At 40.2% G+C, this 16,400-nt stretch overlaps 1 protein-coding gene across 1 annotated transcript in view; it reads left to right on the top strand.

The window, feature by feature from the left end:
- The window catches only part of NHSL1 (NHS like 1), a 67,210-nt gene that overhangs the window by 16,655 nt on the left and 34,155 nt on the right, over positions 1–16,400 (top strand). The window contains exon 3 of the mRNA XM_034670785.1: positions 10,647–10,774. Coding sequence (XP_034526676.1) covers positions 10,647–10,774 — 128 coding nt within the window. The remainder of the gene's footprint in view (positions 1–10,646; positions 10,775–16,400) is intronic.

Genomic DNA, 16,400 nt, shown 5'->3' with positions numbered 1-16,400 from the left:
GTCCTCCCAATTTCAACGACCTTGAATTACAGTAGGAGGATTATGAAAGATTTAATACTGTTAAAAAGAAACCACATTCACATTTTAAAATATGGTGCATCTGGAATGCTCTGCTGTTGTAAAATGCCAAAATTGTGCTTTCGATTTTCATGTTTCAAAAGTTTTCTAGCAACTCGTATCTGCACACAGCAACACTACCCATAGGACCTGAAGAATGACAAAATTACCTTTTTTTTTAAGTTATGTTAGTCACCACACAGTACATCAGTAGTTTTTGATGGAGTGTTCCATGATTCATTGTTTGCTTATAACACCCAGTGCTCCATGCAATATGTACCCTCCTTAATACCCATCACTGGGCTAACCCATCCCCTCGACCCCTCCCCTCTAAAACCCTCAGACTGTTTCCTGGAGTCCGTAGTCTCTTATGGTTTGTCTCCCCCTGTTACCCACCCCCTTTCATTTTTCCCTTTCTTCTCCTAATGTCCTCCATTCCTTCTTAATTGGCCCTTCTGGCTTTTACTACAGCAGCACTTGTTTCAAATTCTTCCTTCATCATTCCTTCCTCTCTTTTCCACATAGTCTAACAAGGCAGCCACCTTCTCACTTTTTTCCTTTTAGAATCCCCTTATACCACATCATTTCTTGGGAGAATAGAAAACCCTATTATGGATTCAGTGTCTCATCTCTTCCTTTTCCTTCTCATTTAAACAAGTCAGACTTATTAGTCATTTATTGAAGATAAGAACTTTGTTCTCTTTTAGTATATTTCAGAATCTTTATAATTCATTTAATTTTTCAGTGTGTGTATGTTTTCTGTCACAGAATTATAAATACAAAAAAAAAAAATCAACTGTGGCGATTTCTACCAGTCAGTGGTAAAAATGTCCATGTGGTTTTACTGGCATCACTGAATGATTGGATTTCTCTTCCTGTGGGTAACAATCAGACTCCTGTTTGATTTATTTGGAATTTATCTGTCTGAGTAGTTTTGAGCTGTGTCCTAGCATCTCAGGGAAGCGGGTAGGCAGGAAGAAGGTGATAAGTAAACTCAAGTAAGATGGTTTCACTTCTCTGCTCCAAGTCCCCAGAGGCTATCCCTCAGCTTCATGGTGAAAGCCAGAGTCCTTACAACCCTCCAGGCCCTAATTAGTCTGGCCCTCCTTTACCTGTCTAACTGCATCTCCTACTGTTCTCATCCCACAATTTCTCTAGCTCTTTCTCAGGGTGATGGAACCTGCTTTCTTTGCTCAGATACCACTACTTAGTGAGGCCCGCTCCAAATGCCATTCCCCGTTCCCTTCTTCGCTTTGTTTTTCTCTTAGCACTTAGGACCTTCTAACATGCTACATAGTTTACTGTTTTTTCTGTTTGTTGTCTGTGCTTTCATTAGAACATAAGCTCCACGAGGACAGGAATTCTTGTTCTGTTCACTGTAGAAGCTTCTCTGCCTATCAGAGTACTTTTGGCAGGTAGTAGATGCTTCGTAAGTATTTGTGAATTAGTGGGTAAATACGGGACGGGGATGCTTCACCTTGGAGTCATAATATGTGAGTTACCGAGCAGAAAGAATTGTCTTAGGAACTAAGGACTTCTTGTAACTATGATTCTGCCTCTTTGGTATAGATGCTACCATACCTCCCACTCCTTCTCTTTGCTATTCTTGCGTGAAAAACATCAGTTGAACCTCTGTACTGTGTGTGAGGCACGACACAGGTTCTGAGGAATATGCAATATGGCTTATAAAATTGAAAAATTCAGGCTACCACGGACGGCTGGAGTGACTAGGGAAGGCTTGGTGGAAGATAGGATTTGAGGTAAGCTTCAAAGGCAGGTGGCATTTGGATTAAGCTGCCTTGAAGGAGCACAGTGCAGTGAGCTCCCCATAAGCATGGCCGCTGCCACTGCAGGCCAGTAGGACCTACGCTGCTGTCCTCTGTAAGGATTTGGGAAGTGATGATGGTGCTATACACGCTGTGTTCATATGTATAATTAATATAATTTAGGAATTTATAAAATAACTTCCAGAAGGGAATCAGAGGATTTTTTTTCCATCTTAAAATGCTGAGTCTGCTAACATGTTCATTACTTCTATAAGAGACGTAGTATTTTCACCTGTAGACCTGCTTTGCCTTTAAGGAAAAGAGACTTACCTAATCTTAATTTTGAAAGACCTTAAGTATCAATATTCTTTAAGATAAACATTTACTGACTTATTTCATTTCATACTCATTTTTTTATGAAAATGTAATGTAGAGAAAAAAACTATAATAGAGCTAGTTTAACCTCCTTTCTTTCTAGGAAAGAGCTTAAGGGCACGAAACCCCCAAACCAAAAGTGTCGATTTGCTAGATAGAGACTAGTGTTCTTTTATACGTTAAGTGTGGTCCCTTGAGGAGTGGGGGCCAGTGCGTTCTCATCACAGCACTGTAGCTGGCTGTTAGTTGTTAACCTCAGGAAGGAACACCAGTTCTGGGGCCAGAGCTCCTGGATTCTAATGTGGGCTCCATCCCTTGGAGCAAGTTTCTTTTTTGTTCCTCAGACTCTTTGAATGTGAAGTGTGGAAGAGCACAGTCCACATCTCTTCAGGTCACTGTGAGGAGTAAATGACTCACTGTGTATGAAGTGCTAATCGGAACAGTGCTACATTCGTCCGGAGCCCTCATCACAGTTCATATGCAACAGCGACTGCTCTGTCTGCTGAGAGCAGTTACCACATCTTGCCTTTCCCACCACAGAGGGTAACTGAGGACCTTAGAGATGAGTCCCTGAAGCCCAGAGTCTCACAGCTCTTCAGTAGCCAAATGGGCATCTCCCAATGTCCAATTCCTGTCCTAGTTTCATTCAATGATTCTTTGACACTCTTGACAAAGGGTGACCTCCCCCATCTCCTTGAAGATCCTTGTAAGCTTCTTCCACGTGTTAGCATCTCCTGGTTCCAGACTATGTATATTTCCTAGGGCTGCCATGACAAAGTACCACAAACTGAGTGGCTTTGAAAACACAGAAATTTATTGGCTTATAGCTCTGGAGGCTTGACGTCCAAAATCAGTGTCAGCAGGGTCATGCTGCCTCTAACCCCCAGGGAGAATCCCTCTTTGCCCTTCCAGCTTGTGGTTCTGGGCATTCCTTGGCTTGTGGCTGCATAACTTCTGATCTCCACCCCTGTCTTCATAGGCTTCCTTCCTTCTGTGTCTGTATGTCCCTGTGTCTTCACATGGTCCCATGATCTCTATTTTCTCTTCTTATGAAGACGTTAGTCATAATAGAGTAGGGCCTACCCTGATACCCTCGTCTTAACAGGATTACATCGGGAAAAGCCCTCTTTCTGGATAAGGTCACATTCACAGGTACTAGGGGTAAGGACTTCAACACACCTTTTTCAGGGACACAATTCAACCTGTAACACATACTATCCGATCAAAGGATCTCTCAGTCCTTTTCCTCTCCTTCCTTTAAGAATTACCATATATCAAAGACATTTACTGAACACCCTACTGGTACTCCGCCAGTGTAACAACACCTGTAAGTATGAAGCTTCATGTCATGTAAAACCGATTAGATAATAACCTTGTAAATTCAGCAGTTAGATCAGTTCAAATATTTTAGCTCTATTTTGGATTGAAAGTAGTTAGAAATAAATGCTCAAGCAATTGATACAGAATCCAAGTATCTGTGCTGTACATACTTAGGAAAAGAAATATAGCTTCATGATGTTTTGGTAAAGATAGAGCCAAAGGCTTGGTAAGATTATAGAATCTTGAAGAACTGTGCAGCCAAGCATATCTTGTCAGGAGATTGCTCATTGGCCTTTACAAGTGGAGGAGTTTGAGGTAGTTCTGGTTTATGTGGTAAATTCTGGCAGCCATGTCCATTTTCTCAGCATCTACCCTGTGAAGAGTTCTGAGCAAAGCAGAGAAATATTAGTTGGAATATTTGTCTCATGACAGCTTCTCAGATGGAGTAATGTCCCAGCCTTACAGAGGTGGAATCTGAATGTCCAGCAGGTGAAAATGCCCCGTGGACCTCACAGGTAGAAAGCGGGGCTGGGTCCATCCTGATTCCAGACCCTCAGCTGCTCCTCCATGTGCAGTCCCTCCTGATGCTTAACTTCCTGTTCCAACAACACAGAGAGTAGCTCTTCATTCCATTGCAAATTCCACATCAAAAGCCTCTCAACCTCATTCAAGAAGGATCAGAAGTAAACATTAAATAAGTGTACTAAAGATCTGGAAAGTCTTCGATTCAGTGTTAGCTGTCCATTTGGAAGAATCATTGGAGCAGTTTTGATATTCTCATTTTCCCCCTTGCTCATGAGGTAGGGTTGTGCTTGTTCCCTCTGAAGTTAGGTATGGTCATATGGCTTGTTTTGTCCAAAGAAATCGGACTCAAGTAACCAGGGGTTATTTCTGGAGGAAGTTTCAGGAGCCAGTGTGAGAGGCACCACATTCTCACTGTGCTGCCGTGTGATCAGTTAGCACAGCTCCTTCCCTCTTTCTGGTCCCTGGGGGACTGTGGTGAGCAGAGCTCCTGCTAGTTTGCCTGTACCGGGAGAACGTGCGGCAAAGATTCTTCTGGTCTCTTAAGTCACGGAGGTTTTGGAACTGTTTGAAACTGCTGCGTGTTCTAGCTCATTGTGACTGATTCAGTAAATTTAAAAGCAGAACACGGAAAGTGGAAATTCATCAAGGGTTTCCAGCAGAGAAAATTATTTTGAAAATAGCTCTTTAAAGCATCTTGGAGTAGACTCTCTTACCATGTCTAACATACTAACGTGGAAAGCCTAACGAATAGCCAAGTGCATGCAGGTTTGGAGGCCGAGGCAGGTTTAAATTCAGAAGATGATTAGGTCACCATCCAGTGGTATGACATTGTGTTTTTTCTTCTATATTTAAAACTTTGGTCTACCAAGGAATGTTTGCCCACTGTTCTTGTGCTAAAGAAAAGAGTTTGACATGAAAGGGAAGAGGAGGGAATTTGTGATTGGGAAACCAGAGGACACAATGAACAGTGATACCTTTATCCAAGCAGGACTGTGAGAACAATAGCTCGGTTTTACTTCAAATTTCTGTTGCAAGAGGAGTATGTGTTAAAGATAGATCTTCTATTACATTTAGTATCTCGTTTCTAGCCTGTAGCTGCTGGCATAAGTGGCTTTAAATTATGCTTTGCCTTGCAGTTACTCTCAATGTAGTGTTGGAAAAATCTCTGTTTATTCATGATGGCTTGCACCTACTTACATCTCACTCTCCAGACAATAAACTCTGTTTAATGAACAAAGCCATGGTTTTAGAAACCGAGAGCTGTTGCAACTTGACAAGAGGAGATTTTCCTCGATTTTGTTGGAATAAGATAAGAGACAATGGAATTTGATGACTTTCCTAGATTTCAGAAATTTGATAAGAGCGAAGAAATTGGTCATCCCCCATAAATGTATGCTGCCTAGTTTCACCTTAGGCCCAGCATCTTATTTCATGGACATACTACTATTTAAACATTCCTGTGGGGACGCCTGGGTGGCACAGCGGTTAAGCGTCTGCCTTCGGCCCAGGGCGTGATCCCGGGGTCCTGGGATCGAGTCCCACATCAGGCTCCTCCGCTATGAGCCTGCTTCTTCCTCTCCCACTCCCCCTGCTTGTGTTCCCTCTCTCACTGGCTGTCTCTATCTCTGTCAAATAAATAAATAAAAAAAAAATCTAAAAAAAAAATAAATAAAAAAAATAAACATTCCTGTGATCAAGCTTCATTGTGGGGAAAAAAGAGGCATTGTCTTTTAAACTGGGCTCAAAAGGTGACGGTGGAAGTCCTGATAGTTGCCAGATTTTTCATAGTTTCATGGATAATAATTTTGCAGCATTTGATCTTTTAAGATTGAACATGTATCAAGTCATTTTAGCTATCTTTAATATTGCCAAAAAACATCAAAACTGGTATCACTTTTAGAGATGATCCAGCCCAGCACCCCCTCCTTATTTTCTGGCAAGGAATCTTTCAAAACACAACCTCACGTGGTACCCAATACATAAAAAGATTTTTGGTATTATGAAGGGTTGTAATTTTAAACTTACACTTCTTGTAGGGTCGTTTAGTGAGGGATAAATACTAATTTGAACAACAGAAGGACTTAGTTTAAAGGGGCCTTGGCTTGAGGGGCCTGGCTGGCTCAGTCAATAGAGTGTGTACTCTTGATCTAGGGCTTGTGAGTTCGATCCCCACATTAGGCGTAGAGATTACTTAAAATCTTTGAAAAAAAATTAAAAATAAATAAAGGGGACTTACTTTGTGTTTTGTTTTGTCAAGTATTTGAAAACCGTGAATTACAACATAAGTAGCTTCAAGTGGTAACTGTTTTGGTGTGTCTGTGTGGCTGACTGCAGTTCATTTTTTATTTCAAGTATAATTAACATACAGTGCTAGATTAGTTTTAAGTGTACAACATAATGATTTGACAAGTCTGTACATTACTGCAGTGCACATTACAATAAGTGTACTCTTAATTCCTTCCTCTGTTTTACCCATCCCAACCCGTCTCCCCTCTAGCAACTACCAGTTTATTCTCTATATTTAAGTCTGTTTTTCTGTTTGTCTTTTCGTTTCTTTGTTCATTTGTTTTGTTTCATAAATTCCACATATAGGGGCTCCTGGGTGGCTCAGTCAGTTAAGCAGCTGCCTTTGGGTCAGGTCATGATCCCAGGGTCCTGGGATGGAGCCCCCGCATCAGGCTCCCTGCTCAGCGGGGAGTCTCCTTCTCCCCTACCTGCCGCTCCCCCTGCTTGTGCTTGCTCTTTCCCTCTCTCTCTGTGTGTCAAATAAATAAATAAAATCTTTAAAAAAAAATTCCACGTATAAGTGAAATTATATGGTATTTGTCTTTTTCTGGCTTATTTCAGTTAGTATTATACTCTCTAGCTCTCTCCATGTTACAAATGGCAAGATTTTGGTTTTTTATGGCTGAGTAATATTCCATTATTTATATATTTATACACACACACCACTTCTTTATCATTTCACTGATTGGTGGACACTTGGGCTGCTTCCATAATTGTCTATTGTAAATAAAGCTGTAATAAACACAGGGGTGCATTTATCTTTTCAAATTAGTGTTTTTATTTTCTTTGAGTAAATACTCAGTAGTGGAGTTACTGGATCATATGGTAGTTCTGTTTTTAGTTTTTGAGGAACCTCCATACTGTTTTCTACAGTGGCTGTCCCAGTTTGCATTCCCCCCAGCAGTGCACGCAGGTTCCTTTTTCTCCACGTCCTTGCCAACACTCATTGTTTCTTGAGTTTTGATTTTAGCCATTCTGACAGGTGTGAAGTAATATCTCATTGTAGTTTCAATTTGCATTTCCTTGATGATGAATGATGTTGAGCATCTTTCCATGTGTCTGTCAGTTGGCCATCTGTATCTTTGGAAAAATGTATGTGTCCTCTACCCATTTTTAATTGGATTATTTGGGGGGTTTTGGTGAATTGTGTAAGTTCTTTATATGTTTTAGATATTAACCACTTATCAGTTATTATCATTTACAAACATCTTCTCCCATTCAGTAGGTTGCCTTTTTGTTTCGTTGATAGTTTCCTTCACTGTGCAAAAGCGTTTTATTTTGGTGTACTCCCAAAAGTTTAATTTCACATTTTTTTCCCTTGCCAGAGGAGACATACCTAGAAAAATGTTTTTATGGCTAATGTCAGAGAAGTTGCTGCCTAAGTTTTCTTCTAGGAATTTTATGATTTCAGGTCTCACATTTAAGTCTTTAATCCATCGTGAGTTTATTTTTGTTTATGGCGTAAGACAGTGGTCCAGTTCCATTCTTTTGCATGGAGCTGTCCAGTGTTTCCAGCATCATTTGTTAAAGAGACTGTCTTTTTCCCATTATATATTCTTTCCTCCTCTGTCAAAGATTAATTGACCATAAAAGTATGGGTTTATTTCTGTACTGTCTATCCTGTTCCATTGATCCATGTGTCTACTTTTGTGCCAGTACCATACTGTTTTGATTACTATAGCTTTGTCATGTATCTTGAAATCTGGCATTGTGATACGGCCAGTTTTGTTCTTTCTTTTTCAGGATTGCTTTGGCTCTTTGGGGTCTTTTGTAGTTCCATGCAAATTTTAGGATTATTTGTTCTGCGAAAATGCTGTTGGTGTTTTAAAAGGCAATGAATTAAATCTATAGGTTGCTTTGGGTAGTATAGACTTGTTCAACAGTATCGGTTCTCCCAGTTCATGAGCATGGAATATTTTCCATTTGTTTGTCATCTTCAATCTCTTACCATGTTTTATTGTTTTCAGAGTACAGGTCTTTCATGAGCTTGATTAAGTTTATTCCTAGGTATTTTATTCTTTTTTGGTACAATGGTAAATGGGATTGTTTTCTCTTTCTGCTACTTCCTCATTAGTGTTTAGATCTGTAACAGATTTCTGTATATTAATTTTGTATCCTTTGACTTTACTTAATTCATTTATCAGTTCTAGTAGTTTTTTGGTGTAGTATTAAGGGCTTTGTATATATTGTACTATGTTTTCTGCAAACAGGGTAAGTTTTACTTCTTCCTTACCATTTTGGATGCTTTTTATTTCTTTTTCTTGTCTGATTGCTATGGCTAGGACTTCTAGTACTATGCTGAATAAAAGTGGACGTTCTTGTCTCATTCCTCATCTTAGAGGAAAAGCTGTCAGTTTTTCTCTATTGAGTATGTTGTTAGCTGTGGGTTTTTCATATATGGCCTATATTATGTTGAGGTATGTTCCTTTTAAAGTGGTTTGTTACACAGGGTTCACCCTGAATCCTTAGGAGAGTATAGTTTATAGGACTGCAGAAAAGTTAATTTGCAGTATCAAGTTAATGAAATGTGAAACGAGTATTTTTTTCATCCTAACTTGAAGGTAATTAAAATCAAATCACATACTTACAGAATCCCAAAACTTTCACAGAACACTGAAAACTACTAATCATGATTTATGTAATATTCTCTCTGTAGAAGGAAAGTATAAGTCTGATTGTCTTATTTAAATTTTTAGAGAAATTATTAATATTGGAGAAATGGGAAAATATTTCTCACTGGGAAGAGTTAGATTATTATGAGTAAATACTCATTAAAAAATAACCTCTGTTCTGGAAATTTCGGAATTAAAAACCTTTCCATTTTGCTCAACATTTACAGTTGTTGACAGACGAGTCCACAAATTAGTCCTAAGTAACTGAAGTAGTAGTAATTAGCTATCTTGTGATATTATATAATGCATTTTTAAAGTTAGTTTGGCACTCTGAAAGATTCTCATGACTATTTCCTGAGGTTTCTAAAAATTTGATTTGCAATTCTGGATTGGAAACTCTATTCACCCCCACTGTGAGGTGGCAAAGGAGAGTAAGGATTTTTTCCCCTGGTTGAAGAATTTTTATCCTTTCACTGAAGCGGCTGTTATCTCCTCTCTGAGGGAGAATCATAGATCCTAGTATTACAAAGGCACTCTGAAGATGCCCTACTTTAGTTCTGTGCCATTAGTTGCATGGTTTTGTCAGGCTGCGCAAAGAGGAAACTCTTCCAAAACCAAACACATTTCATACTCCTTTAGCAAGCTGGATATTTAAAGGTACCCTGTAGTGAGTGAACCCTTTTGTAAGGCAAATGCTTCTCTAAGGTGCTGTCTGGGTAATAGGAAATCTCCTGGGGCTTTAAAACGCCATTAATACTTTCCTTGCTGCACTTGTCCCCACTCATCCAAGTAATTAGCACCATGGTTCCTACTTGAAGAGAATCACTGGTCTCTAAGCAGCCAGTGGCCCCAGCCCTGCTGCCAAGGAGAGCACCATGCTCCTGGTTACCTTCCACCCTCTGGTGCCAGGCATTTCTCTGTAGACTGGCAGACGTCTCACACTGCCACCTGGCTTCATAGTAAATTCCACTCAATGATTATAGCCTGTTTGGCATCAAAGTTAAGTTGAGAACTAAAAATAAAATGAGGGCATTGTTACCCATGATTTCTCATGTCACTTCCAGCTGATGAGTCTAGGGAAGAAGCATAGCATGAGAATTGCTTGTATTTTTTGATGAGGAGTTACAAAATCAATTGCTGTATATCAAAAATTATAGTAATTAAGACCCTGGGTTTAAATTCTGAGTCCATTGCTTATCTGCATAATGTTACTGAGCAAATAATTTAATTACCTTAAACCTGACTCAGGGGCTGTTGTGAAGTCTAAGGAAATCCCGTTAAAACACATGAATAGGGCGTATAATGTGTAATCGGTGTTTTGCTAATTCTTTGGGTGTTTTCTTTTTTAAGATTTTATGTATGTATGTATGTATGTATGTTAGAGAGCGTGTAAGTGGGGGGTAGGAGCAGAGGGAGAGGAAGAGAAAGAATCTCAAGCAGACTTCATGCTGAGTGTGGAGCCTGATGTGGGGCATGATCTCACGACCCTGAGATCATGACCTGAGCCAAAATCAAGAGCTGGATGCTTAACTGACTGAGCCACCCGGGTACCCCTCTTAGTTGTTTTTACCATCATTTTCATTATTAATAGTATTTTTTTGAAATCTTATACCTAGGAAAATATTACTAGAAAAGGTAAAAGGGGAGTAAACAAGTCCTGGTTTTTAATGCCCTTTCTCCCCTCCCTGGCCTGTACCCTCTGTAGAATGTGACAAACTGCGGCGGGATGGCTACCGAAGTTCTCAGTACTACTCCCAGGGGCCCACCTTTGCAGCCAACGCCAGCCCACTCTGCGATGATTATCAAGATGAAGATGAAGAAACAGATCAAAAGGTAAGGCTTCCCAGTTCAGCATGGGATCCTGGACTGGGTCCCAGAACAGAAAAAGGACATAAGTTGAAAAACTGGTGAAATCAGAATAAAATCCAGTTTCAGTTAATAATGTTGTCCCAAATAAATTTCTTAATTTTGACAAAGGTGCCATGATTATGTAACACATCATCATTCTGAAAAGCTAGGTAAAGGGTTCACAAGGAATTCTCAGTGCTATCATTGCAGCCTTTCTGCAAGTCTAAAATTAGTCTAAAATTTTTTTTAAAAGGTAAGGTCAGGATTCAAAGAATTCATCAAAGGGTCACATTCAGTATATTTGTGCTTTTTGAATATTCTCTTTTGGATAGAAAAAATGAAAGTCTTATTTTTGTTGTTTTGGTTTTTTCATATGATCAAGAACCCAATCAGATTCCAGAAAAAAGAGCTCTAAGTCCAACAGGCAAATGCTACTGTTTCACAAATGGTCAGTGTTTTTCAGAAAGATTGAACAGAGGCAGCACTTAAATATTACAGCACCGGTCAATTCACTGTGGAGATGCTGTTTCGTATGTGCAAGTCTTTTTTCTCATGCCATCTCTTATGATATGTGCAAACTACTTAAGACAAATATATTTTCTCAGTAATAGATGCCCCTGAAAGAATAAAAATGGAAGGAGATTTTAACTTAAATGTTTTTTTGTTTTGTTTGATGGACATGTTTTGGTTTAGAAGCTTGAAGTTTGATGGACATGTTTTGGTTTAGAAACCATTTTTAAGTAACCTGAGAAATGTCAGAATTAGGTGAATACGTAAATGTGTTATTGTTTAGAGAACATTATTCAAAATTTATTGTCCTTCCTCAAATAAATAACATCAGAGAAAAGGGTGGATAATAGTTCATCAAAAATGGGAGATTACTACCATGATGTTTTAGTCTTCTGATGAAGATGGGACCCACCTTTGTTTGTTGAGAATATTTTTTCCTGTTTCTTTAAAAATATTTTCACATATTAGTTTAGTTCCTTAGGACTCAAAATAAACAAAGTTCTCTTACTGTAGTAGGAAAAGCAGCTACTTCAAAATTGATCTGGTTTTTAATTTTAAAACTTTTATTTTTCTCTCATTGACAAGAGTAAGGAAAATAGAAATTAGAAGATGAATTATGTAGTGAGGATTTTGTTCTATTCTTATTTTAAAATTTTTTTCAGCCTTATTGAAATTATAATTGACAAATAAAATTGTATATATTTAAAGTGTGATGATTTGACATATGTATATGGTGTTTTTTTTTTAAGGATTTTACTTATTTGAAAGAGAGAGAGCGCACGTGAGCAAGAGAGCACAAGTGGTGGGAGAGGGGCAGAGGGGGAGGGAGAAGTAGGCTCTCCACTGAGCAGGGACCCCAACTCAGGCTCCATCCCAGGACCCTGGGATATGACCTGAGGCGAAGGGAGATGCTTAACCGACTGAGCCCCCCAGGCACCCCTGACGAACTTACATAATTAACACATCTATTACCTCACATAGTTACCTTTCTTTTGCATGTGGTGAAAATGCTTAAATTTTACTCTCTTAGCAGATTTTAAGTACACAGCACAATAGTATTAACTTTAGTCACCATGCTGTACATTAGATTCCCAGAGCTTATTCAACTTACAACTGAAGGCTGGTACCGTTTTTGACCGTCATCTCCCCAAATTCCCCACCCGTGAGATTTGTCTTTCTTGATCCAGATTCACTTCAACCTTTGACTGATGCTAAGAGGAGGAAAACTGAGTTTATAATGGGACCCAGTGAGACAGGTGGTTTGGTGCAGTGTAAGTGTGTAAGTTGTGAGTATCCAGGAGTATAGAGTCCCCTGGTGGCAAATTGACATTACTGAGACAACATCCAAGGGCCTTCTGGAAAGTGGAATTGTAGTGTCTAAATTCTCCCATAGCTGTTTACTTACCATGATGCTCACATCAGAGGGAAGTCTTCTCTCTGTGGACTAGTTTCTATTCCTATGTGCATTGCAATGGGCCCCTCCAAGCAGCCCTCTCCCGAATGCGTGAAGAAAGTAAAAAAAATCTTTATCCCTAAGAAGACAAGGCTCCTGTCACGTTGAAAATGAGTCAGCAGATAATGATCATGTGGAAAAGAACATGTACATAAATGTCATCCTTTATATGATAGGACGTGACATATGACACATCCTTTCAGACATAAAAAGTACCGTAGTGTGACTTGGTAGCGCTGGGATCCATTAGAGCAGAAACCAGAGTTGTGGAACCGTAGATCTCTTCTTGGGGCCAAATGCTGCTTCTGTAAAATGGAGACATAGGAGCAGGGGAGGAGCCTTCGCTGGTGTGTGTGCTGGGACGGAGAACTGTTTCAGGGACTCCCTGAAAACCCCCTCTCGGTTACAGGCTCAATCACAATGTCTGGACTCCTGGCCTTCCTATATTTGGACCACCATGAAAGCACATAGTTGCTTTCAAATCTTACCTTCCTTTACTGCTGTATATCCTTGGTTAAAAGTGTTTTTGAAATCCTTAGAATATACTGTTAGTGATATTTAAACGGAACTTTTTTTCTTAAATATATAGAGCCAAGTTGAATTATGTTCAGAATTTTTTATGTTATCAGGTTTGAATGTCTTCTCAATGTAAGAAATTTTTCAGAAAAAAATAAATATCAAATTATATAATGTATTAATTATGAATGATTATATACTAATTAAACATCAGCTAACAAACTATTCCATCATGTGAACGAACTAAATTCCTTCCTTCCTTCCCAAACCCTCCCAACTCTTTCTCAGTTAGGCTGCATCAGTCAGTGTTACATTAACTTCTGTAATTTCTTAGTTTCATGGAGTGTCAAAAAAACCACTCGCCTCTCCCTGTTCCACATCCAATTTGATGGTCTTGGAGCACAGTCTCCATCTTTTTGTTTATTCATAGCTATTGGATTAATTACTGTGTTTTCCACCAGACCATATGCTTTTTTTTTTTTAATTAACTATACATAAGTCAACAAGACCTAGTATTGCTTTCAGTGACAAAAGCCCTGAAATTGGTGTGGAAATTTTTTTTTAAGATTTTATTTATTTATTTGACACAGAGAGAGAGACAGCCAGCGAGAGAGGGAACACAGGCAGGGGGAGTGGGGGAGGAAGAAGCAGGCTCCCAGCGGAGGAGCCTGATGTGGGGCTCGATCCTAGGTCCCTGGGATCACGCCCTGAGCTGAAGGCAGACGCCCAACTACTGAGCCACCCAGGTGCCCCTGGAAATTAACCTTTATAGGTCGTTGTGCTTTTTCTACCACTTCCTATGGGTCCTTCACCCCAACTAGTGCTGCAGTATCTTCCAGTTGGGGAGAAGGTTTCATTTGTGTGCACCCCGTGCAGTGCTTAGTGCATGATGGGCTGCATAGCTGGCTCATTCATTCAATAGTTATTCTGGAACAATCACTACCAAGTACATACCCTGAATCAGGAGTCTTTATTAAAAGTCTCTGTGACCCTCCCCTCACTGCTCACCGTATCATGAGGAGGCACCAGTGTCTCCATGTGTGCGGCCATCATTGGTAGTCATTTGGGCGCATTCCGTTATCCCTCCTTGATGTGTTCCCAAACAGAACTACTTTAAGCACAGACTTATAATTCATTTTCAAGTCAAGTATTTATTACGCAGGTCCTGTGTGCCAGAGATTATTCTAGGTGCTGAAGACATAACAATGAAGCAAACAGAAGAAATCCTTGCTCCTGATAGTGGTTGATCTGACCGTGAGACAAGAATAAAGAAGCAGTGATGCTGTATTAGAAAGTGATGTGCACTCTGGAGGAACATAAAGCAGAAGGAGGCAGAGGGGAGGTTGCCATTTTAAATTAAAAGGACGGGCCTTCCTGAGCAAAGAGGTGATCGGGATTAAAAGAGTGAGCCAGGCAGAAATCTTGGAGAACATTGCATGAAGAAGAGTAGCCAGTGCAGTAAGTGTTTCTTAAGAATATATGCCGTATACCAGATCCTGCCAAATGCAATGATTGGTACGGTAACTATACTTGCCTCAAGGAAGTTACAGCTCTCTGGTAGGGAGAACTAGCCAGAATAAAAAGGGTTTTACACATTACCTGGTGCAATAAGTGTTTGTATAGTAACATGCGAAAGAGAAATTCTTCTGGCTTGGGCAGTCGGGAAGTGGGGAAGGGCTGGGGAGAGGGTAAGATATGTAAGGAGAAGAGTCGTAGAGCTGTTGTAATGGGCGGTCATACCAAGGACTAGACCAAAAGAATGGCTGTGTCAACGGTGAGAAAGGGAGACTCTAAGAGATGAAATTAAGAGAGGCATCCTGGGAGTTAGGAGGCACAATTCATGTCTTAGCTCTGCCACTTTTTGGGTTTCTTTGGCTGTATCACTTGGGCCTTCCAGGCATTCATTTCCATATCTAGAAAGTGGGGAGTGGAATTAGGTTATGCTCCGAGATCTTTTTTGAACAGGCTGTTCATTCATTCGTTAACTCAACAAATATTTACGCAGCATCTCCAACAAACCACGTGTCAGTATAGCTTCTGCAGACCCATCAAGTGGAAAAGACAAAGTCCCTGTCATCAGAGGGAAAACAACGGTAAACAAATAAATGTAACACAGAGTGGTGATACATGTTATGAAGAAAAATGAAACAGTAGTAAGAGAGTTTTAGAGTGACAGGGCTGCTCTTTTTTAGATGGGGTGTTCAAGAAGGGTTTCTGAGGGTGTCACTAGAGCAGGCCTCAGAATGAAGTGTAGGAACACTGCATGTGACTGCCTTTGGGAAGAGTTCTCTGGGAAGAAGAGATAGTAAGTGCAAAGGCCTGGAGACAGTAATATGGTAATCCTGTGGGGGGAAATAGCCAGACAGCATCAGAGTGGCTAGATTGAGCATGGTGAGGACTTTGGGTTTGTTGCTCCTGGGTGAGATGGGGAGGTCCTGGAGGAACTGAGGTGGAAAGTAATATGATCTGATTTACTATTTAATGCGACATGGCTACTGTATGGAGACAAGACCATGGAGAGTTGAGGATGGAAGTAGTGTGGCAAGTCACTAGGCCATTGCAGTAATCCTGGCAAAGATACCGACAGTGCAGGCTGGGACCAGGGTGGCAGTGGTAGAGATTCTAGCTTTATTTTATTTTANGACCATGGAGAGTTGAGGATGGAAGTAGTGTGGCAAGTCACTAGGCCATTGCAGTAATCCTGGCAAAGATACAGACAGTGCAGGCTGGGACCAGGGTGGCAGTGGTAGAGATTCTAGCTTTATTTTATTTTATTTTTTTAAAGATTTTATTTGTTCATTCATTCAAGACAGAGAACAAATGGGGAGAGTCAAGCAGACTATTTTCAAGCAGACTCCCCAGTGAGCAGGGAACCCGACACAGGACTCGGTCCCAAGACCCTGAGATCATGACCTGAGCTGAAGGCAGATGCTTAACCATCTGAGCCACCCAGGTGTCCCAATTCTAGCTTTATTTTAAAAGTGGATCCTACAGAATTTGGTGAAATCATAAGCAAAAGAAGAGTCAAGGATAATTTCATTTATTGTCTTTCTAGCTTAATCCCTCTAGAATCCCATTCCTTCCTTCCTTCCCTCCTCCCTCCCTCCACTCCTTCCTTTCTTTCTTGAATCC

This window comes from Ailuropoda melanoleuca, chromosome 10 (assembly GCF_002007445.2).
Source record: "Ailuropoda melanoleuca isolate Jingjing chromosome 10, ASM200744v2, whole genome shotgun sequence".
In the NCBI taxonomy this organism is placed as follows: domain Eukaryota; kingdom Metazoa; phylum Chordata; class Mammalia; order Carnivora; family Ursidae; genus Ailuropoda; species Ailuropoda melanoleuca.
This window is presented reverse-complemented; position numbering and strand designations above follow the sequence as displayed.